Source organism: Pseudopodoces humilis, chromosome 9 (assembly GCF_049639895.1).
Source record: "Pseudopodoces humilis isolate 2021_Gansu_Grassland_sample_001 chromosome 9, ASM4963989v1, whole genome shotgun sequence".
NCBI lineage: Eukaryota > Metazoa > Chordata > Aves > Passeriformes > Paridae > Pseudopodoces > Pseudopodoces humilis.
This window is the reverse complement of record NC_142208.1, coordinates 21,276,366-21,300,327: the sequence shown is the minus strand read 5'-3', so window position 1 is coordinate 21,300,327 and position 23,962 is coordinate 21,276,366. Positions and strand designations below refer to the sequence as shown.

The 23,962-nt window shown below is 35.4% G+C and overlaps 1 protein-coding gene across 3 annotated transcripts in view; it reads right to left on the bottom strand.

Moving 5' to 3' along the window:
• DNTT (DNA nucleotidylexotransferase) overlaps window positions 1–23,962 on the bottom strand; it is an 82,079-nt gene that overhangs the window by 35,165 nt on the left and 22,952 nt on the right. For all 3 annotated transcript variants that reach the window (XM_088059654.1, XM_088059656.1, XM_088059655.1), the window contains exons 6-7: window positions 22,265–22,388; window positions 20,992–21,124 (exon numbers count right to left, since the gene is read on the bottom strand). In XM_088059654.1, the coding sequence (XP_087915780.1) occupies window positions 20,992–21,124; window positions 22,265–22,388 (257 nt within the window). The remainder of the gene's footprint in view (window positions 1–20,991; window positions 21,125–22,264; window positions 22,389–23,962) is intronic.

Genomic DNA, 23,962 nt, shown 5'->3' with positions numbered 1-23,962 from the left:
AAACTGGAAAGATTTTTTTACTCATCTCCTTCCTGAGCATTTTGTTATATAGTTGTGTTTTGACAGAGAAAGCTAGGAAAATCAGTAAAAGTCATCTCAGACCTGTACTACAAGGAGTGGGCCTTAGACAGCATGTGGAGATTCTGTACAGAATAACAGAGGATTTAATTCTCCCTTCCAGAGAGCGCAGATTAAAAGCAATCCAGCTGAAATTCATTTGTATAGCAAGCTGCATGCTAGCTAAGATGCTGGAAGTTGGTATATGAAATGACAAGCCCTTTATTTGTTGAAGGAAATATGGGAATTCATTATATGTTAAATTAAGCGTCATCTTCTCTACATTCTTCTTTTGGGAAATGGAGGGAGGACAGCTTCTAGACAGACATCCCCAAATGATTTGAAAATATATATGAGGACATTTGAAGATTTTCTTGAATATAGATGAGTAATATGCATAAACATCTAAGAAGAACAAATGCAATTGCTGAAGTGATGATTGTGTGGGAATGGAAAAGGAATTAAATGTTGCAGAAGGTTGCATATAGCTGAAGAAATTAAAATACTGTAATATAGCACAATGATCTTTGATTTGTTGATTTTTAGAGCAGTGAAAAGAACACTTGAATAAGTAGCAGAATCATTTATTTTAGAAACAGCAAACAAATAATTTATAGTACCATAAAATGCATGTTTCTGAGAGGGAACCCCAGTAGCCTTAGTGTGCATGCACAGTAAAACATGGAATTACAGCTCCAATGGAACATGCACACATACGTACACAGAGTAGATATTATTTTGTAAACATTTCTTTCTGTCTCTTCTGATATCAATGCCATATTTTTACTCTTGGGAGGCATCCTCTATGCCGGGTGTCATGTAACTCCCACTGTAAAAGCAGCATAGAATTACTGTTTGACATCAGTTGAGTTTGACCAAATAGAAATGGCACAGGAATTCTGTCTAATAACTGCAGTCCTGATTAAGTTATTTCTACAACCTATCTCCAACTAACATGTGCCTTTCAGGAAAAGGAACATACATTAAATTCCAAATCCCAGGTAGTCTGCATGCCAGTGGATTTGCTTATTAAGTAGTCTTTGCTGAGACATTGAACAGGGGATAGACAATTTCTTACAGCCAGATATTAAAATAATTCTGAGATACTGTCAGTCAAACTATGAAGAACTGCATATTTTCTTTGTATAAACCCCTTATAAAGAGAAAAAACATTCTTTAAGCTTGAAGTACATGAATGTGACAGTGCTACAACTATTACATGGAAAGTAAAATCCTGGCTGTTTGACAGAAGAAGAATTCTACCAATTGCAAGAGCTACAGAATAATTCTTGGCTCTGATACTACAGATTTTCAAAACCTTATTACATACTGTTCAGATATAAATTACTAGGGTTTTAATAAAATAAAAAGCACTGGTCTACAAAATAGACCAATAAGTAAAATTCCCTGAATATTTTGCCTAAAGAGAATGTACTGGATTCAGAATTTAACCACAAGTTTATTATTCCAGTACATTTTTTTCCCCAATCTTTTTTCAGATCTGAAATCTGGACCCAGAGTAAGTGGCTTTATTGACTCAGAAGGACATTAACCTTTGCTACTTATACAATTAGTACACTGACAGGAAATGAGCAGACTCAGATCTGTGCAAGGGTTCCTGAAACACAGATTTCATGCTGAAGGAGCTTGTTAAATGGAAGAAATTGTTATGTTTGCACCACGGTTGTTTCATTTGCAACAGGAACTGGGTAGTAGTTAAAAGAAGTTAGAAAGTTATTTTGTTTGTGACAGAAAGTGTCTTCCAAATTCCAGTAAAATGCTGTAACATTTATTTGAAGTTATTCCCTCAGAAACTCCCAATTACATATTCTGACAAAGAGGTGTTCTGACAGATTGTGGCTGTAGAGAGTATTAACAGCCTAAACAGCAGCATAATACTGGGCCAGCCCATTGCTGGTATAAATGACCAGCTAAGCACTGTACACCACACCTAAGTTGTTCTTCAAATTACTTCCAGCTTTAGCTCAGTTTTCCTTAATATTCAGGTCAGCTCCACATTTCCAAAACAACATTTAGATTCAACAGTGTCAATGCCGTGGTGGTTCACATACATATAGAGTAGGTAGCAAGAAGGTAAATGCTCACTGAAGTGCAAAAGCAGCTCAACCAAAGTTAACAATCCAAAAACACTGACACAGAGAAAGCAGAGACAGCAGAATACAAAATGTAAGTGATGGCAAGCCTGACTCACATTGTGTAGTGACCACTTTGTCAGCCGAGGGAGAGGGGAAGAGGGAACATTCAGGCAGAATAAACCAGGGGCTCTCAAACATGCCAAACTCTAGCACCAGCTTCATTTGTTCTATCGGTTCTTGAGCTCCACCTTAAACATGACAAGGACATAAGAGCAAAGAGGATGCCTAAAGCAAGATGCCATTTTATAGTTCATCAAATTAGACAGAAGGCTTATCTATACCATTTATCACATGAAGCCATATTATGCTTCCCTATGGAATTTTATGAGTCACAGATCACTCTAATTCCAGAATTAAAACTCAGGAAAGCCTTCCAGTGCAGGACAGGGCAGTACACAGGAAGACAAAGCTGTAGAGATTACCAGGTTACTTTATGCAAAATGACAGTTACTAGATGACAATTTTGAGTATGGTTATTAAAAAATAATAACCAAAAAGATTCCTCCCCATCTCAACACTGCAAGTATCTATGGCAGCTGTTTGTTATACCTCCTGATTCAGTGAATGTCCAAGTCAGAACCTGCTTTTCAGAAATAAAGTAACATGCCTGAAGTAAGGAGGAGAGCAATAAACCAAGATTTGATCAGGGCTCTGTACAAGGTAGATATGAGTTGGGATATTTCAGATAATTTCTGCCCTCCTGGTTGTTATTTGAATTAGATCCTAATTGCTTTTGAAGGCAGTTTGACACTAGTGGTCCCCAGTCAGGGTCAAAATTAATTCTCTTTTCTTTCTAATGCTACATGGGTGGTAAGGTAAAAAAACCCACCTGTGGAGATGAAAAGTGCCAGTGTGGGAAGATACTTGTGCTAATATTTTATAACCGGACTCTGAGTTCAAGACCCAGCCTTTCAGTCACCCTACTGCACTTAGTTTGCACCAGCTGATAAAAAGTTTGAGCTGAATATTTCCATAATTCTGAATCCAAACTGACTGAGAGTTTTTATTCTATATCAAAGGAAATTCTGGAATCCCTGCCCCTTGAGGGCTAATTCTTCCCTGATTGTACATTACAGGGCTCTTCTGGGGTATAGTTCATATCTGTAAGATGGTTTAACAGGATGGTGAATAATGTCTAAAATAACAGTAATCTAATTAAATCAACTGAAATAATTTCTGCCACTAGCAAAGACAATTAAAATTAAAACTGAAATAATGATATATTTAACTGAAAAGATACCATACGGTTATGAGAACTACCCTGATTCATTTTGAGGGAATCTGTGGGTAAAAAAAATTGCTGTCATAGCTTTGTCTGCAGAATTACTTTTCCCATTAACTTAAGAATAGAATTATTTAGGTTACACTGTCTCTGAAATAAAAACATAGTGAAAACTGAGAACTGTTCCCCTGGGTAGCAATAAATCAGGCTTTTACAAAGCTTTGAATTGCCAGAGGTAGCATATAGTAGCTTCTTCACCCAGCCAAGTAATTCAACATAAACCCAGCTGAACTATGTAGGTATTTGGCAAAGATTCACAGGTACTTTCTCTGGAAAAAGTGCTTGAGGGTGGACACTTCATTAAAATGCTATTTTTCTTGCCCAGTGTAACAGTAATTCTAATTCACTGGAGGCAAAACCCATTTTCCATGACTGTGGAACATATTTATTTAATTTTGTAGTTAATCCAACTCTGCAATGAAGCAGCATTGGGAAAAATCTTTTCCCTTTAGGATCAGAAACCTTATTAGACAGCATACATTAGACAGGCGAATACAGCTTTAATATAGAATACACAACACAAGCATTTTTGGTTTCTCATTTATTCAGCAGGATAGCGCTGCTATTGTGCATCAGTAGCTTCTGTTCAAGAAATTTTTTAGGGAAAGACCTAACAATGGAGAGAATGAATTACTTAAAAGATCTTTTTGTATCAAGTCAGGAGAAAGGAGGATTACCTGCTGCAGCAGAAGGGACCACATCACTGGTTATTTCTACAAGTTTTGTTCTGAGGGTAAAAGTCACTGAAGTGAACCAGTGAAAAACCTGTGCAATAGCTCTTAAATTTACTTGAAACGTAATTTCACCCTCGGTGAGTACATTGCCTCAAAAAAAGGTAGTAATGCATGGTACTCACCTTGTCTCATTAAATGCACTTTCAAAGACCAGAGTATGTCATGCTGTGCTTGACTGTATGTTTTATGACCCAAAAGAAATTTAGACATTTTTCAGAGTACAAGACACTCAGGTATTCTTCTTCATGTCGTGATGATAAGTTTTGCTTTAACAGGTACTTAATTTAATGCAATAAAAGAAAAAGATCAGAAAACAGTTATTCAGCTGAGGAACTTAAATGACTAGTGTAGCTAAACTTAGAGCTATTCACTGATCTTAGAAATCTCTCTTAATTTCTTTGCATTTTAATCAATTATTTAATGTGTTAAACATATGTGATGCAAAACCCTGAAAATATTTCCCTACCCTGTGAAAACAATGAATGGTGAATGGTGTGTTTATATATTGCCCTCTATGTACCTTTAGCCCAATGGTTATTTCAAAGCATATTTGGTTTAAAATACAATTGTATAAGGATTCTCTTATACACTAGCATCTAGGAAAACTGTAGCCATGGAACAACATAAAAATCTGAATAGAACTCAAAATTTGAAGAACTGATAAAAAAAAATGAGCACAAACAAAAACATTAAAAACAAAATGATTCACCTATTTTTGTATGCATTATCTTGAGGATGACCACCTGTTATTCACATGCTGAAACTACTTCTCTCCAGCCTTAAATTCTGATTTGTTAAAAATAGAAAAATAATTTCTGTTAAAAACAGTTGCAAAATTGTATTTCAACCAAATTTACTGTACACAGTTAAAATAGTTCATAAAGTTGTCTTCCACCAGTCTGGTTTCTACTAAGACAACAAAATAGGATAATGGCCAATGTAAGAATTTAGACACCTACTTCTTATTTAGAAAGTATGGCTCCCTCTAGGGATTGTAATGGTTGCACAGCCTGGATGGTGCTGTTCTCTGTCTTTCACAGAATGGGTCAGGTTGGAAGGGTCAAACAATGACCAATGACCTGTGGGTCATCTGGTCCAACCTCCCTGCTCGAGCAGGGTCATCCCAGAGCACTTTACACAGGATTGCATCCAGATGGTTCTTAAATATCTCCTGTGAGGGAGACTCCACAGCCTCTCTGGGCAATCTTTTCCAGTGCACAGCCACTCACACAAGTAAGAAGTTCTTCCTCTATGAGAAGAACATATTTGTCCTCCTTCCATGACATTGATGCCCAAGCGTGGCTGTCACCAATTATACCTTGATGCTGGCTTGCAGACAAGATAACTTTTTTTTGTTAACAGCTTTAGCCTCTCTGAATCCTCTATTTGGAGTAAATTCACTATTCCACCAAGCAAAACAAAACTATGCTTAAGCTTTGAATCACTGCAAGTGCTGTCTCAATTTCACATAAATAGCACAACTGTACCTGGAAGCTGTCCATGTAATTTCAAGCTTTAAAGCTTATGAAATGTACCATACCAATCTGTCACAGTTTTATTTAAAGTCATGAAATACATTGCTGAAGTTTTGCTTTTGCTGTCTTGGCAAATCCTTTAAATTACACTTAATTTCAATCAAGCATTTCAAATGACATCATAGAAACTTCCTGCATAAACAGATTTTGCCCAGTGCCAATCAATGACAAAACAAAACTACTTCAACACTGTTTGAAAAAGACATACAGTCCTATAAGCATCGATGTGGATTTAGGATCTCATACATTCAGCCAAAATGTGAGGTATGCAGATGAATCTAGTCTTGAAACATCTACCTAGTTTTGCATATGTGAACTCTTCTGTCAGCACACTCCATGGAAACAAGCTTTCTCACTCTTAAGAAACAGCCTGTAAGACAGTGGTACAGCATCCTTAGTTACTAGTAATTTTACAGATTTTAATTATTCTGAAAACCGCAGGAAAAAGGAACATATTCCAATATGTAGTAAGTACTGAGGAATCAGACTTGACTGGAGAGGAGATATGTTTTTATTATTTATAAGAGGTGGCATCTCAGACTAGACCTGCTCAGACATCTTGAAGTACCCAGTTTCTTTTGACCTAATTAAAATCCTTAAAGACAACTTTAGAATTGTGCAAACTGGGAGACAAGAAAATTCAATTACCTCCAATTTTAAAGAATACAACTAAGAGATCAGTGTACTCAGATGCTAGATATTTTGGTGAATTATCAGAGAGTATGATGTACTTTAGGAAAAAAACCCAAAATCCCCAAACAAACAAGCAAACAAAAAGAAAACAAACCAAATACACAAAACAACATCAACAAACACTACTAAGAAAGGAAGGTAAAGAAAATTACCTCTAACTCTATCCAAAAATAAATATGAGAGGATGAAAGAGAAGGTTAAGGTTTTTAGGACTTCTGTCTTTGGAGATAATTGGTGACTGGCACTTTCCAGGTCAGACTCCCACAAGCTGGGAGTGCACTGGACCCTTCCAGATCTGGATTATCCATTATGTATAGCTATTATTTTGTTTCAAGACCAATTCAGGTGCATTGTCCACATTCTGCTGGTATTCTGCCAGAGAAGAAATTTGGCCAGAGCTGGCCATAGATTACATATGTACTCCCAATATCTAAAGGTAGGATGGATTACTTGCAATGCATTGACATTCTAGATTTAAAAGTCAGAAAGCTTTCCAGTTTTCTGCTTCCATCTCAGCTTGTGCACAAGCCACTCGTGCCACATTTCAAAAAGCATTAGTCACGAACCAAAACCTCAGCTAAGTGAGATCTCTTCAACATCATTATAAATGCAGCAGAAAACACAGAAAGGTCATCTGCATTCAAATTATTTACTGAAATAAGTAAGCAAAAGTCTGCATTATTAATTATGAAAGATGCATATTAAAAACATGCTTTCATTAAACTACTTGTCACACCTTTTTTTTTTTTTTGCAACCAGTAAAAAGATTATTTTGCAACTAAGGTGGTTTCCATTTACTAGTTTAGATTTTTTTTTTGTCCAAGAAAAAATTGTTTGGTTTAGAACTATATTTCTATTTTACTTACTCAGAATCTCATAATTATATATAAGCTTATATTTAAGATACAGAATTTTATTTTAAAGAAGATAAAAGTTACTTTTCTATACTGATACTTTAAAAAATTTAACAATTAGCTTTATAGCAACAATTTTTGCTGTCCTGAAGCTTTCTGGCAGTAGATTGAAAATGTGAATTCAAACCCTGTCCCTTTTAATTCTCTCTAGCTAATTCGCTTGAGTGTCTCAAAAAGCTTATTCCTTTAACATATCCCTTTGTCACAGAAGCTTTCATCAAAAAGTTCTTTTTCATGCTTGTCTACTTTGGCATTTCTAAAAATAAAAATATTCTCTTTAAACAATTTAAAAGACAATATTAATGCTCATGTGAGGAAGGCAACATGCATTTTCAGAATGCCTGAATGATATTAAATGTTCAGCCTGGGTTTCACTTACTTGGCAGTGATGGCACAATCTGTAGAATCAACCTACCATAAAAATAAAGGTTTCTATTTGCTTCCTGCTCAGCTGTACTGGAAGTTATATAAACATGACAGTTTTTCTATTAAAATTCCTTGAACTGAGAAATAGATTGCTTTCATCCACAGTGGGGGGAAAAAGGACAACCAGAAATAAGACATCTCTCAGAAATTCTAACATAAAATAGGATTAACACTTCTGTTTGAGCTGATGGTGTCATGGCCAGGGAGTGTAGGTAATTGTTCAAGCATTTAGGTTAGTGACAAAGATATGATGATAGTGACAAAAAGCCAAATTTTGAATTCTAGCATTTTTGGGCCAAGATGTGTGATTCTACTTTAGTTGTGATTACTTTAAGGTATTTTATCAATCTATTCCATCAAAGGGGATATAATACAATTTAAGCATTTGTGTAGTTGCCAGGAGACAGCCGCAACATGGTGAGTTTGAGTCCAGCCTTTCTACCAAGTTTTACTCAAGTACTTCTGAAAAAAATACGCACAATTTAAACTTCAGGCACATGTACAATCTGGTTAGATTTAAGAAAATTGCTCACTCACTCAAATTTTTAGAGTGAGCTGTGAAATTTTTCCAGGATTGAGCTGACATGCAGATTTTCAATAACTGCACATGCAGTAGTAGTTACCCCCACTGCAAGTAAGGTAGGTAGGGAATTTTACAGAAGCATATTGCAGAGAAAATAAGATTGATCCCTTTCAATACCTAAATTGGATTGTGTAATCTGCTAATTTTGTCTGAGAGAAGAGGACTTTACCCCTAATTTATGGGATACACTTAGAACACTAGAATTTTACAGAGAAAGAAACTGAAATTCAAAACTTGTCTACTTGGATTACATCAGTGGTTTGCCAAGATAGCTGTGTGGTGTGAATGTACACCATTTGCCAGCAGTTTTCTGAAGCTGAAATAGTTACACCCTTTGGGCCAAAATAGGTTATTGCTTTTGAGAAAATCATTTAAACTGTACTATCCAAGGAATACTGCATCTCCACAGATAAAGGCTGCCAATATATTCTACAAGTATAGGCATACCAGAAAAGCCTTTTAAAGTGTGGACAAGCTTGTCATTAAATCTAAATTCTAATTGGAGTAAATCCCTCCACTGTGAAATCTTGTTACCCTCCTTTACAAAATTCCCTTGCTGTGCTTCAAGATGTGATTCTCCATCAGTCTAAGGAGCTCATGAAGCTGACTTAGTTGATTTAATTCCGGATTGAAAAGTTCTCTGATTATTTCTAACCAACTTCTTTAATTCCCAAACCATGGCAAGGAAATACTCTGTTTGAGAATGCAGCTTCTTAGAGTTCTCTCTGTGCCCTTCTTCCTGATCCAGACATTGTAAAGCTCTAGCCATATATTTTCAAAGATTTTTTTCAAAGAACCATTCATGTCATATTTCTTGTATTCATGTTCTGACTTCTGAAAACAATCCTGACTTTTTCAACCTTTACTGTTTTGTGACCTCAGGTAAAGAGACATTTCAAGGGTCTCTTCAATATAGGTACATATTTTAATATTCAGGTAAAATGTGAAGATAAGTTCCCTGGGTCACCATTTCTTGCCAGTTCAATTTCTCAAATATCAGTTGAAAGTGACCCCCTATTTTGTCATGATTCAACTGAAATCAATGTTCAAGCTCCCATCGACTTTCAGTGAGAACAGACGGATGAGTTGTTCACATTTCATGTGAAAAATAAGAATTTTTTCTTAAAGAGGGTAAAATCTACATTGGCTAAGTGTGGATGTAGTATTTATTGTAGTGATAGAAATGCATAGTATAACATCAAGACATTTCATAAACAGCAATCAAATAAGGATATTATGTCCAATATACAATATCCCCATTGGAGATCATATCCAGTGACAATATTATCACTAAGGTAAACAAATTAGGTGCAAGTGGACACATTAACCACTGCAACAGGACCAAACAATCAGGTGTGTTTCTAATATTTCTCCACTAGACCTGTGCCTAGGTGTAAGATATGCCAAGAAAAAAGGAAAATATTCTGCTATCCTTGATTCATAGCACAAGATAAAGTGTGTAAGGTTATTACTTTATGGACTAGCATGAGTTTATAAGTATATATACGACAAGAAGCAACCCACAAGGCTTTAACGGGTTTGGGTTTTTTGCTCTCCAAGACAGCCCCTAGTGATATGAAAGAACAGCTCTCATAGCAAATGATTATAACTAAGTCTGTCATATCAGGTTTTGCTGCTATTTAATGCTGATTTTCCATTCTTCAAAAGGATTGCCTGAAACATTTCCATCCACCTCTCCCACAGTACAGCAACAATCCATAATATATTCCACCACTTCCAAACTGAAAGCAACTAAAAGGATAATTTCTGACTACATCTTTTAATTCATGCCTTTCACACGACTTATTGTGCACCTTTTTAGTCTTTTCCTTGTTATCTGACATGTAGAAAATACCCTGTTTCACTCATATTGTAACAAAAAAAAATAATTAACCAGCAGCTACCTCTTTGTTATCATGTCACCACACCACTAGCAAGATCAAGTCACACTTAATTAAAATATTGTGGCTACTCTTGCTCACAGGGATCTGCAAAATGTATCCCCTAGTCACAAGGTCACCGACATTTGCAGCTTTCCTCATGATTATCTGTCAGGAAAACATAATTCTTAACTTGTGCTGTCAACCATCTTTACAGCAACTAACCAGTCTACAACAAACTTTGACTCCTGCTAAAGGGTCTATAAGCAATAAGTAAAATCTGCTATAAATGTCCTGTTTTCAAGCCAGGTTCCTGGGCATAAAACCATGGCAAAAATTACAAAGTACAACATGTAGTATAATTAAAACTGATTTTTGATCTTTTGACTCAAATCATCAGGCATTTGACCCTGAAGTCTCTGAAATACCTGGCATCTGAGCCTGCAAAACCTCTTTTGCACATGGTGAACCACAGAGCACCATTGTTTAGTGTAACACAGTAACTGTTCACTAAGAGAATGAAAAATTTTCAGAACAACTTCATCTCTGACACAGATGCCCTGAGACACTTATGAGTAAAGCACATTAATAGTAAGAAATATACTCAGAAACCATTGAGGCATCAGAAACTTCTCAGAACAAACAACACACATCCAAGAAAGACTGAGCACAAGACAAAAATGTATTAAATCCTTTTTGTACTCAATCACTTAGGCACAGGGACTGCAGTTCATAGGTAAGAGATGCTTAAGTACCATTGTCTGAAACAAAACAAGAAATAGAAACAGAATCTTGTTTCCTGGTATACCCAGATGTGTCTAATAGAAAGCTGGCTAAGCATTATTAGCACTCTTCTGTCTGTTTTAGCACATTAATTAAGCCTCTTAAGCATAGCCAAGCCCTATCTTTGGCCCATTAATGCTACCTTACAGTTGGCTTTACTGCTGGGAACTTAGTCTAAGACTGCTGCCAGAGTTTTGTTTCAACTACCCTTCATGCAGAGTTCTGATCTGATTTTCCTTTAGAAAGAATGTCACTTTCTTCTGCACATCTCTTCGTGTTACAAAGACAATTGTTCTGTCTCTCTTCATTCCATTCCCACCTTGAGTGGCCTCGATTTTGTAAGGCATCCTCTTCTTAGCAGGTGACCCCCAATGAAACTATTTTATAGATAACATGTAAGGAAAAGAGCTATCAAACTAAGAATCTCCATCTCATCAAAGCCATGTCTAGCTTTGATTTGACCTGTTGTGCTTTATGTTTCTCTTTTATCTTACTACTTTATCTGAAACCTCCTCTGTCTTTTTTTAATCTTGCTATTTCATCTCTCCCTAAGTATATTCCAGTATCTTAATAGTCCTCCTTGTACATAATGCTCTATAACTTTTAGAAGATTTTTTACTTAGCAGTTTTATGTAGCATCATGACTATATTTTATTTTACAGCTATTTATTTGTGAGACAACTTGTAAGATACTTAGTGCTCATCCATATATGGAAAACACTTTGCAAGTAGTATATTTTAAATATTATACTTGAACATACTTCTTGGCCTAAGTATTAAAATTGATCCATTTAAATTTACTGGCTAAGCATTTCAGAAATCAATGCACGGTATTAGCTGAATTCTTGCCAAATATGTGTAAGAGACCCTCCAATTACTGTGATTCTTCAGAGCAGTACTTCAAATTATGATGCCTCCCCATAATGTCCATGTAAAAGGCAAAAAACACAGACATTTTTAAAAATCCTCACTGATGACTTGAAACATTTGGTTTTGCTACAAATTCTGAGTGATAATTATAGCTGATTGTTTATTCTCTCTCTAATCACTCAATTCATAGGGAGGATTTAGTAGAGCTGGTCAAGAAAATGAGAAAAAGCAAAAGGATTTAGGTGGACAGTTGAAAATAAATGAGACAAATATATTTAATATTTTAATACAAGTTGTCCATTCAATTTGTTGTCCATAACCTCAATCAAAATATTTCAGTGATCTTGCAAAGGCATTGTGATGCTTCACAGATATTTCTGTGCCTCTGACTACCTCTTCCAGATGCATATACCCTTGTCTTTAGATGAAATGACACCACATCAGTATGAAATTTCTATAGCTGATGCTAATGATGAAAGAGAAATTCTGACTAGAAAATTCATTTTGCTAAAGAAAAAAAAAAACAACAGCATTTGAATTATAGTCCCTACCAGGAAAAGATTTACATTTCTGCGCTGTTCTTCATTGAGAATTGGAAATTTTGACAGAAAAAAAAACAATACTCATAAATGTTTTGGTGGATATGTTACAGGTAACCCTAAACATAAATGCATGATTCACTTCATTCACTGATTTCATTTCTGGGAAGAGAGTTGTTCTATAACCCCATTGATATATTTTGGCCTGCAATACCTCTTCCCAAACAGCAATATACAAATTCTCCTACCCTCTAGAACTAAAAAGAAAAAAACAAAGCAAACAAACCAAACATCATTGAAAAGCCACTAAGATAAAATTCCAAAAAGAATGAATCAAATCTCCACAGAATTTAGACTCTCATATGCATTATGAAGCATATAATAAAATTCAAAACTTAGTGGAAATTCCTTATTCTTTTTGCTTTATCATATTCTCTATGCAATGTGCCTAATATCAGTAGCATGAGAAAGAGCAAGTCTGGAAAACTGTTTGAGCCCTTTCTTTTGCACCTCAAATTCATTGCAGCACATAGAACATGACTGCAACAGAATAGTTCTACAGTTGCCATCATTGATCTTGCATGACTTTTTATTGTAAAGAATTGCTTGTCCTTCTTTCTAGAGAGTTTGAAAATGAAGCTCTTTCAGTCTATGAATACATCTCTGGACATGTTAATGTTAGGTACCAATTATTTATACAGCTTCCTTTTTAATCACAAGAGCTTTTATTCCCCCATGGCATATCATACTAATCTATTCCCAAACTACCAGAACATTCAAAGAGCAACAGTTCAACCCTAATGCAGGAAGCAGGTTTTCCAGTTTATTAAATTATACTGATAAATCAATTTTAGTATATGCTCTGTATCATGCAACCTGTCTTCCTGCCTCAGCCCCAGATTATGTGTTATAATAATACCTGGGGCACTCAGACTCGATGTGACTTTTTTTTAATGATGTGGTGTCCTACTCAGGCTGTGTCAGTCAGAACCAGTGCCCGTGTCCTGTGCCAAAGACCTTTTCTGAATTTATTGAAAACATGTTTTTTGCTCACTGAAAATTACATACTTGCATATTGGAAGAATTGTTATGAATTAAAGAACTATTCTTCAAGGTAGAGCAAAGCATTTCCCCTCCCAAAACACCAGGGTGTTTTTAAGATAAGTCATACCAGAACTTAGTAATTTACATGTTTAATTTCCATAATGCAAATAGTAACCACCACTGCATATGCTAATTGTTCTAAAATGATGAATGACTACTTTTCACTTAACCTAACATAATAAAAACCACAACAATTTTTATTGCTAACCTTTTAAAATGGGAATGGTGAGTAGAGTATGCATTATTAAGTACATTTCATTGATATAGTAGGACTACAAATAATTGTATCGTATTCCTTTTATAACTTTTCAAAACATTGTCTTTGGCAAAATTTGCCCAGAAAATTGTGTAAATAATGCAAAATCTGTTTTTACATTTTTGGAATTCTAATGGTATATTATCGTAAGGAGTGGCACTGCAGAAGGCTCTGCAGTTTGGAGCCGGGAGTACGGTAATTCGTACTGACAGCTGTCACTGCTCCTTTCCACTTAGGTGGGTCTAATGAGCCAGCCGTCAGGAGAGATTGGTATTTGTTTCAGAGCTGGGACTTGACATCAGGAGAAAGCAAGTTAGCTGTTAGTTATAATCTGACACTCACGCAAGCTACCAAAACGACAAAACTGAACTCGCTGCTGAAATCTGTTCCAGCTAATGACAGCACCGTTCACTTGCATTTCCATAAGCAAAGCCACTGGAAAGGATCCACCCACACTCCAAATCACACAGCCCAGCTTCCTACAATATCAGATGGCTTTGGGTGCACCCCACACAGAGCAGGAACCCAGAAGCCCCTTTCCCCATGCCTGCCCTCGTACACAGGGAAGGTTTTATCACAGTGAGTCATCTCTCTCACAGAGTGAAAGTTTTGAGACACTGTCATCCAAAAATGAGAACAAACATAAAACAGAATTACAAAACATCAAAGATGCTTTTGAACAAACGATGGTAGGTTTCTAACAATTTCCATTACTTTTTGCACAAGTAAAAGGCATACTATGTTGTAAACATTAAATCCGTGAAAAGATTAAATTAAAACATTTTACATTAGAAAAGAATTAACCAATTTAAAAAACATTGGTCATCTACTGTTTAGGTATTAGATTATTTGTAAGATGTCAGAATAAATTTCTGAGGAGAATGTGCATTGTTAACTGACTGTTCTTCACACCATTTCATAAAATGCTTTTAATGTGTGACTTCTTGTCAAATAATTTTCATCACGTCTCAGTCACGCATCTTTCTTGAAGTCTTAAATAGATCTTTTCGAGTTCCTCTTCCTTAATTTCCATCCACTGACAAAACAAAGATGTGAATTTTTTGTCTCATCTCTGCACATTATCACTAGCATTGCACAAAAAAAAGGTTCTTCTTTTGACATCGCATCTCTATAAACGGATTAAATGAGCTGTGAATATCAGCATTTAACCAATAAAAAGAGATCTTTATTTATTTAGGATGTATCAGATCTGCTTTATCTAAAAGTCTAATTGAAAAGGCTATTCAGGTCAGCTGTGATATTAGAAGACAACTGAATCACATTTAATGCTGCTTAAAGGATGTGAATGGGCTAAAAGAAAAATTAAACCATGGCCATTAAAATTTAATTTGACTTAGTGAAGCCATTAACATTTGGTTTTATGCAGTGGCAAGCATTCTAAAAATATTTCCATGTAATTTAGAAACCTAGAAGTGCCAAATGGCTGACCCTTACATAGCAAAAATGATTGAAAGTGACCTTACAGGGCAATTCAGGAAAAAAAAGCAAAAGGAGAAAAATTGTTCAAATACCATTAATGGCTGTCATTCTGTTCTTCCTTCAGATATAAACTGTCTTCTATCCTAGTAATTGCTCACTTTGTTTTTCACTTAACTTTCAATTCATTTGGCTATCAAATGAACATGACATAAAAATAGATTATTTTTCCACATCTTTAAGACAATGGCCTGTTTTTCTAGCATAGTACCTGCAAAATGCTGCTTTGTTACCACAAGTTTGCCTTTGCAGTTTGAAAATTCCACTGCAATATTCCTTGTACAGTGTAATGATAAATATTGCTAATACCACAAAGCATCCATCAATGCAGTAACTTTAAAAACTTTCATCAGTTTCAAATGAATATTTTGACTGGATTAAAATGGTAATAAATCTGATCATGTTTCATAACTAAAATTTCAGGCTGACTACCTGACTAGGAAATAGAAACCCTAGTTTTGTTTTTCAGTCTCATTTTTTCCAATTAAGTTAAAAAAAACAGAAAACAGGAAAGAAAACACCAATGCAAGAGACTTTTCTTAACAGTCCCAAAATAATACGATCTGAGATTTCAGTCTTGCTTTATAACATTTTTTGCATTGCTCTGGCTTACTTACTAGCAGTCATCATCAGATATGAGACAGAAAAGACTAAACACTGTAAAGGCTCTTACAAAAGCATTCTAGAAGGTGATCATAGAAACTGTAAGACTGAGGCAGGGAGTCTCCTGGCTCTACATACAGAATGTAAAACTTCTGGCTGTGGAGAAATCAGACACCTCTATTTCCAGCTCCATTCTGGACCCACCACTTCAACTAGTTTTGGAGATAAGAGAGGTACGTAGCTAAACAGCATCCTTCTAATGAGTAAAAAAGTCTGTGAAAGTAGGAAAGAGCCAGGTAGTGTAGGGCATGTAAAAAACTTTGAATCAACAAGTGTTTGAAATACTTTCAGAGTATATGCTCTGTTGAGAAGTCAATTTTATTAAGTTTTATTGGTTCTTACAAAGTTCTTTTTGTCTATGACTACCAAATACCTTATTCATCCATTCCTACTTCATGATTCATTGTGGCTAATAATAGATGAAACGACTGGAAAAATAATCAAAGCTCTAATGACAAAAGGAAGTATCTGAATTACTCCAATAGATTATCTTTTAAATTGACTTGGCTAGTCAATTTGATTTTCTCCTTTCCCAACTTAATTTTTAATGGATTACAGAAAATTAGAAGCAGAAACTTGTGATGATCCCCCTTCTTCCACAGTTGTAGTGCTTCTAACTCACTCCAGAGAATATTTTTACTAGCAGCATATCAATACCTCAGGTTCAAACATTTCTAATCTTAGGGCATTTGGGAAGGCAAAGCTGTTTTACTAAGCTTTAAAACAGCCAGATCAGATTAGAACATCTCCAGGTTAAAACTCTCATCCAAAGCAGGCTACACCTTATCAGAGGAAAGGCAGTGCTCATGAATGATAGCCAAGCAGTCTCTCCAGTCTGTTGCTGGAATAATTGCTAGATTATTCCAGGATCTGCTTTAATTTGAGTGTGTACAAGCCACCACATCAGCTTGAATGTTTGGCAGGCAGCTTGCCTCACAGCTCCTTTAGAGCAGATTTCTCCCTGGGAAAAAAATTAAAATGAGCAGCATATAAAAAAATTTTACTTCTTTTAACAGCTGTACAAAAAAGTGAGCAGAAATTACAGCGTTTGGACTTGAGTACCTGGATACATTTTATATCTTCCCTCACCACAGTTTGTGTTTCAGAGTAAAAAAAACCAGAAATAACCGTACCTAAGAATGGTGTAAACACAAAAGTACACTGCAACAACAAACTGTAAGTAGAAGAAGCAATCTCTGCTTAGGAGTTTGCCTAAAAACTTAATGCAATAATGTTTTGCAAAATTAATTCTATTAGTTTAGCAAGTCCAGCACTATTTTAATCCTAGATCTGAGGATAAAGAAAATAATTTGTATAATACAACTTCAAAGACATTTACTCTGAGAACCTAAAACAAATTTGGTGTTATGTCAGATATTCTAACCTCATTGCAAAACATCTACAGCCTCCAAAAGAATACTGTCATTAGGAATATCCAATATCAAAAGGTCAAATAGAGCTTCTTATCAGGATCAGAACTTGTAATCAGATGTTGTATGATTTATCAAGAAGTTCATCCAGAAACCACACAACAAGCTCATTTAAATAAACCACAAAGTCTTGCATATATTCCAAAGGTTGGAAAGCGTAATATTCTTTGGACATTCAATCCCACAGTCTCTCCTTTATGAGCATGTGCCAGTACAGTTAGATAAATGTGATTCCACATGCCATATAGAAGTCTTATTTCTGAAATGAGGGTGCCACAATAACCTTGGTTATTTATCACTGCATGAACCTATAAAATAATCACTCAAAGTGTTTCTTTGTCTCAGCTATTTCATTTTATCTCCAAGATTGAAAGAAGAGATATCTTTAAATTATTTTCTTGGTACAGAACAGGAAAGCCCAGAACCCTGTCTTGTGTCATTACTTTATGCATTCCTTTGCCTTGTAGGAAATGTCACTGCACACAGGAAAGAATTTTTTGCATTGTAATATACAAAAGTATGGCAGTGGTGCCTGACAAAATCATCCTGTCCTTTGCTCTCTTCATTGCTTTCCTATTAACAATTCTTATCTACAAATGTTACAGAGTATCAAATCCTCATTTCTAAAAGACAATAGAAAATTCAAGCAAGGAGATAGTGATCTACACTCAGGTTCATCTTAGGACAGAATTAACAATAAGAGAGACTGGAAAAAACTTCCCTGAGGACTGGCACAGCATGGAAAAATTAACCTCCCACAAAGATTAAAAGAGAACAAGATACACTAGTTATTCTTCATGATGCACTGCCCAAAACACTTGACCAACTTCTTAAGAACTGCAATATGAAAACTTTCTTAAAACAAAGCCTCTCCTTAGTTACTTCACTTTCTCTAAAGCATAAGGTAGGAGAATCCAACAGAAGTGTATCTAAGTAAATATTTGAGAAAGTGAGAAGTGAAATCACAATTCTAAGAGGATCTCTAAATAATTTTAAAAAAATAAGTGCCTAATGATGATATAGTAACCGTGTCCTCACATCACAGAGATACAATTCTACTGCTGCAGAGCTAACCACAACAGTGCTACATGCAACACAATAAAATTGTACTTTAATTTGTAAATAATTTGTGAATCATACGGACAGAGCATACAGAAAACCATTCTGAAAATGCAGTTCTTATATATATATATAAAATATTCTTGTTAATTTATACAATTCTTATTCCAAATCCTTTTCTGAACTTCTCCAGCTAAATTTGGTATATGTATTGAGATATGAATAACCAGTAAAGAGACTGAAACCATAAACTACATATAGGATATTATGCTTCCTCCAAGCATTTCTGCTCTTATGAAACCCTCAATTTAGATCACACCTTGGGGCAAAACCAATTATCAGCAGCTAAATCAAGTTAGCTAAAACCCAGGATCTTACAGAATATCATGAAAATGCTCCAGTGCATGGCAACCTTTTCTTGAAGTTGCTCTGAAGCCATATAAGAATATGGAATTAAAGGAAAAAGGGGAAAACCCCTCCAGTTTCCTGGGCTTTTTTTCCTCTTATGTTCGCAGTGTACAAGGAGTAGTATGAGGGAATTATTTAAATTATAAAACTTACCTATTTTATTAAAATATTTATATAATGATGAAAATAATAAAATATAATTTGGTAACTGAAAGCTGTGAGCTACTTAGCTCTCACAAACTTTTTGCTGAAGAGCATCACCACTACAGGAGACAGGCAGAAAAGAACAGATGTAGTCAACCCTATTGCAACTCAGCAATTAAAATATAGTTGCCTGAAAGAGGTATTTCAATCCATCAAGTTATCTGCAAATCCTACACTGCAGCATTTATTTTCCATGGGCTGGTAAAATATCATTTAGGACTGACATATTGAAACTTATAGTTTAATATGTTCCTGTACATTTAAAGGCCTGTAATTAGTATACAGAATTGCCCAGTAGTAGGCTTCAATAGGTACTTAAATAATTTCTCTTCTGCCTTGATACACCATTTGGAGATAACAAAAGCTTATTCCTAGTAAGAAAGAGAATGACTAACTACCATATCTCCCCACAATAATAAGCAAGACAAAAGCTTTCTATTTGATTTGTGCGATTCAAACTTTGCAAACCATGCTACCAAAGCTCACAAATCCATTATATTAGAGAAACTGGGACTTTCCAGTAAATAACCTGCAAGGCTCTGACCCATCTAGACATGTGTTAATGTATTTACACATTATGATGTAGTTACATCCAAGTTGCCATTAACAGGAGATGTTTGATTTGCATCAGTGGGGAGAGTCTCTTAAAGACTCCCTTAAACAGAGACTCTCAAGAGACATCTTGTGTCTCTTAAAGACTCACAAAATGATGACACTTGAGGTTTTGGACATAAAATTTTATTTTGTTCTTAAACCCCTGGTCAGGGCTCCTACTCAAGCCTAATGCTTCTTATTGACCACTCAGTTTTATAGAAATTATGTAGCTGGAGGCTACTAACATTCCTACAATAAACATGGGATATACAAGGACTAATTATAAGTATCATGAAAAGGGACGAAGATAAAAAAAATTCAGCATAATCACTGTACTGTAGAAATTATAAATTATATAAGGTCCTAATTAGTACTGGACTATGTGACCTATCTAGGCTTACAACATTAAAACACGTAGGTGATATATAAATTATTAATATTCTCCTGTCTTTTGTTCTCATATCAGTTTTAGGTGCATGAGAGTCACAGAACTGTGTTTTGAGTTCCATGAGAATAAGTATCTCTGAAAGATACTTTTATATTTAAATATAGTCAAAGTTTTACAGAGTCACAAATCCAACAGCAAGAGCTAAATAGTGCTGACTACCTTTTTTTTTTTGCTTTAGGATCATAACATGTAGAACAAGAAGGACATAATGGGGGACTGAGAATAGAGCAAGGAAAGCAGAACTCCTGAAGACTATTCCAAGTCTCAGCACTGTGTTGTGTGGCTGTAAGGAAGCTCTCAAGTGATGAAAAAATGAATTGTTCTGAACAGGTCTGGGTTTGGTTCTGCAGAGCAAGACTAAAATTATTTATAACAAAAATCAGCCAGGAAAGGAATCCTGGGATCATCCCATCTATACAGATATTAGCATATATTTAATTTAGTCCGTTCTTTATTGCCATTTTAGTAACTCTTTACTCCAAGTATGCTTCTAACACTACAAGCTTTTCACTTCAAACTCAGCTGACTAAGATCTCGTTAAACTATCCCCCCCAAAAAACCAAACCAAGACTGACTTAAGATTATTGTATCTTCCCTTCAAGCATGGCCTTACAATAGTCTCAGCCTTAGGAATTCAGATCCAGTAAAACTACATCATCACCATCTACAGCAACAAAACACAGGAACCTGGGACTGTCAGAGAATTGCTCTCCTGTTTGAAAAAAACAAACAAACCAATAAACCAACCCACAAAAATGTTGTAAACAACTCTGATACTTTCCCATGAAGCTTCTTTGATTTTTCCAAGACACAAACATCTTTTTTTTAATGCACCTGTATAAAACAGCCAAGTGACCTCATTTTTTTTTCACTCACCTCCTGAAACCACCAGTTATGGTAACTAATGCATCTGGTAGAAATGAACACACAGTATTCTTGACAATCAAGCTTACTGCATCTGCTTCTGCCTTAGACACACAGCTAACTAGGTCCTCATAGTAGAGAAACCCTGGAAATCAAAGGGAAAAAGTGCTGATCACTCCACAGAAATATTAAAATCAACACAGCATTATTCAAGGTCCAAATCACAGGTGGTGTGGGTACAAGGGGTCACAGGCCAGAGGCAGACTCTTTCTTCCCTAATCTTTGTCCATAGAGTTTATCTATATTTTTGTCATTATAATTTGTCATGTAATTTGTCAACACAGCAGTCACAATAATTGCTCCACTTTCTCAGGACCTGAATATATTTATAAATTACTCTGACTTCCCTACCAGCTCCCATCAATGGCATTTTTGGATGCAAAGTTTCAAAAGGCAGTCTTCCCAAAATAATGGTGTTCTACACAAGTACAGAGCTCAGAAGTATGTGAAATATCCCAGCTATCTTATTTCTGATCACAGAGCTTGTGTTGAAAGAACCCAGTATGGCAGCTTGCTTCACATTTGAATATGACACATACAAGAAAAGGGGACAAAGGAGCATGAATATAAGAAAGCTGATCCAAGGGATCCTGAGGTGATGTAGAGCACACAAATTTAATGCAAAAATAAAGTTACAGTATTTTGACGCCGTATTATAAAATGTTTTCCTTAATGTAACTAATTTCTTTGTTTAAATTAGTTCATTTATTTAGGGAAACAGTGCATACACACAAAATCTGTGAGGAAGCAATGTTAGTGATGTGATCACATTTAACACTTTAAAGCTAGGATGTACTAGGTTTATAGAAAAAAATATATTAGTACTCTATTACAAGTCTAGATTTATCAGTAAAGTAGAGCTGCCTTGAGGGAGGCAGATCTCCTCTGAAAAGTAGTTCTGAGCTTTCCCAATTTTGTAATTTTTTCACAACCTGTGTGTGGTAGTTTAACCTGTATAATAATGAACGATTAATAGTTTTGTGTATAAGAGATTTCATTTGGTATCTGTGCAAGCAATTTAAAAATAGGCATATTCCTATGTTTTGAATGACACAGTCTTTAATTAGGAGTTCAGCTGGTCCAAATATTTTCATCTAATAATTCAGTATTCACAAGACTGCAGCAAAAGAACAGATGTATAAATGAGCTTTGCCTTCCCCTGTGCTTCTGCTATCAAGTTCTTGGAGCACTGAGATACAAGTTTTTTATGACACTTTCACCTTACCTGCTTTCTGCATTTTTGACAGCTTCAGGGTCTTGTCAGCTTTTACCTCTTCCACAGTTCGCAAACCCATTCTGTACCATTTCTCAGATGTCTTAACTCCCACTCCAAAAACTGAAGTAAATTGCTAAGATCAGTAGAAAAACATTTCAGTGTTCTTTTCCAGAGGAGCAGTGAATTAATAATTAATAGGTAACAACAAGGTTTCACAAGGAAAGCAATGGGCAGTTAATCCTACATTGAAGATAAACAGTGTGACACAAACATACAAATTCAGCTTCCCTTCTTTGCATGACTGCATTGAACAGAGAACTGGTTTTATATATGGAGAGTACTCACTAATGTGAAATCTAAACAAAAATACACTAGGTAGTCCCAGCACCTTTATGTAATTTACTAAAATGTGCACTTTTAAATAAGGTTTGAAATAAGGGTAGTAATCTTTATTTTTACTACATTTCTTAATAGAAATGCAAACAGCAACATTAGGTAGCTGAATTCCCTGACCTGATAGAATAAGAGATGTCACAAGATTACCTCCATAATTTGACTGCCATTACGGCTTTGTACTATATGCACCACCAGCTCTCAAAAAAAAAAGGAAAACAAACCCCAAGAAATAAACAGAAAAAAAGAGAAAAAAGCAAAACAACCAAAAACCCTAAACAAACAAAAAAACCCCAAAATAAAAACCAACACCCCCCACACACACATCCCCAAACAAACCAAAAAAACTGACACACAAAATAACAACCTAAAACACCCCAAAATCTACCAGTCCACCAGAAATTTTTGTGTAGTCATATTCCATCTATTACAAAGTAATGCTGTTCACTAACTTACTACCCATGAAAGGATGTAAAGCAAAAATGTCACAGTTGTAAGCATTATTCGATGGATCGATCTCAGATGAACACTGATATGAAAGCAGGAGGGAAAACTTTCATGCTTGCCTAAAAGCACGTTCTTTATGTTCAGTTTGTCAATACTGTAGCTCTCCACGCTTTCTTTGTACTTTTATGGAATTCAATGAGTAGCTGTGTAAGACATGAATAACTGTTCTTTTCCATTGAATCTACAGCCTCTGAATTCCAAGCATGCTAGCTTTATTTTGTGTTTTTGTGAAGATACTAATTCCTTGGAAATAATTAAAAGAAAAAAAGAAAAAAATTAAAATGATGGATAATATTAAATAGGACTTGCCCTACATTTTGAATATAAGGAGTGAAATTACCTACTCTTTGTCTGAATTATGGATGCTTATAAAAGGCTACAATTTTTTAAATATTAGATTGTTATCTTTTAATGTTTTTGCTAGTGCTGAAATATTTTCAAAAGGGTCTATTACTGGGTTTCAAATTATTCTAGCAGACTTAATTAACACTGAGACAATGAACTAAAGGAAAAGGATTCTATGCACCCAAATTTTTAGGGGGAAAAAACCCAAAAGTGTTTTTTTTTTTCCTTTCTGTACCAAGATCCATTGCTATTTAGCATATTTATAGATGCTCCAGATGCTGCCAGCAGTGCAGCACAAGTAACAGGGAGCCCATTTCTTCAGCTGTGTGTGGAGGAACTGCTTCTTTTCAGTTGGTGAAACAAATTACGTGAACTCGCTCTCTGCAGCACCCACTTCTGTAAGGAGGCAAACTGACCCTGTCAATTCATGTCCCTACACCTAAAACATTAGGTTTTAAATTA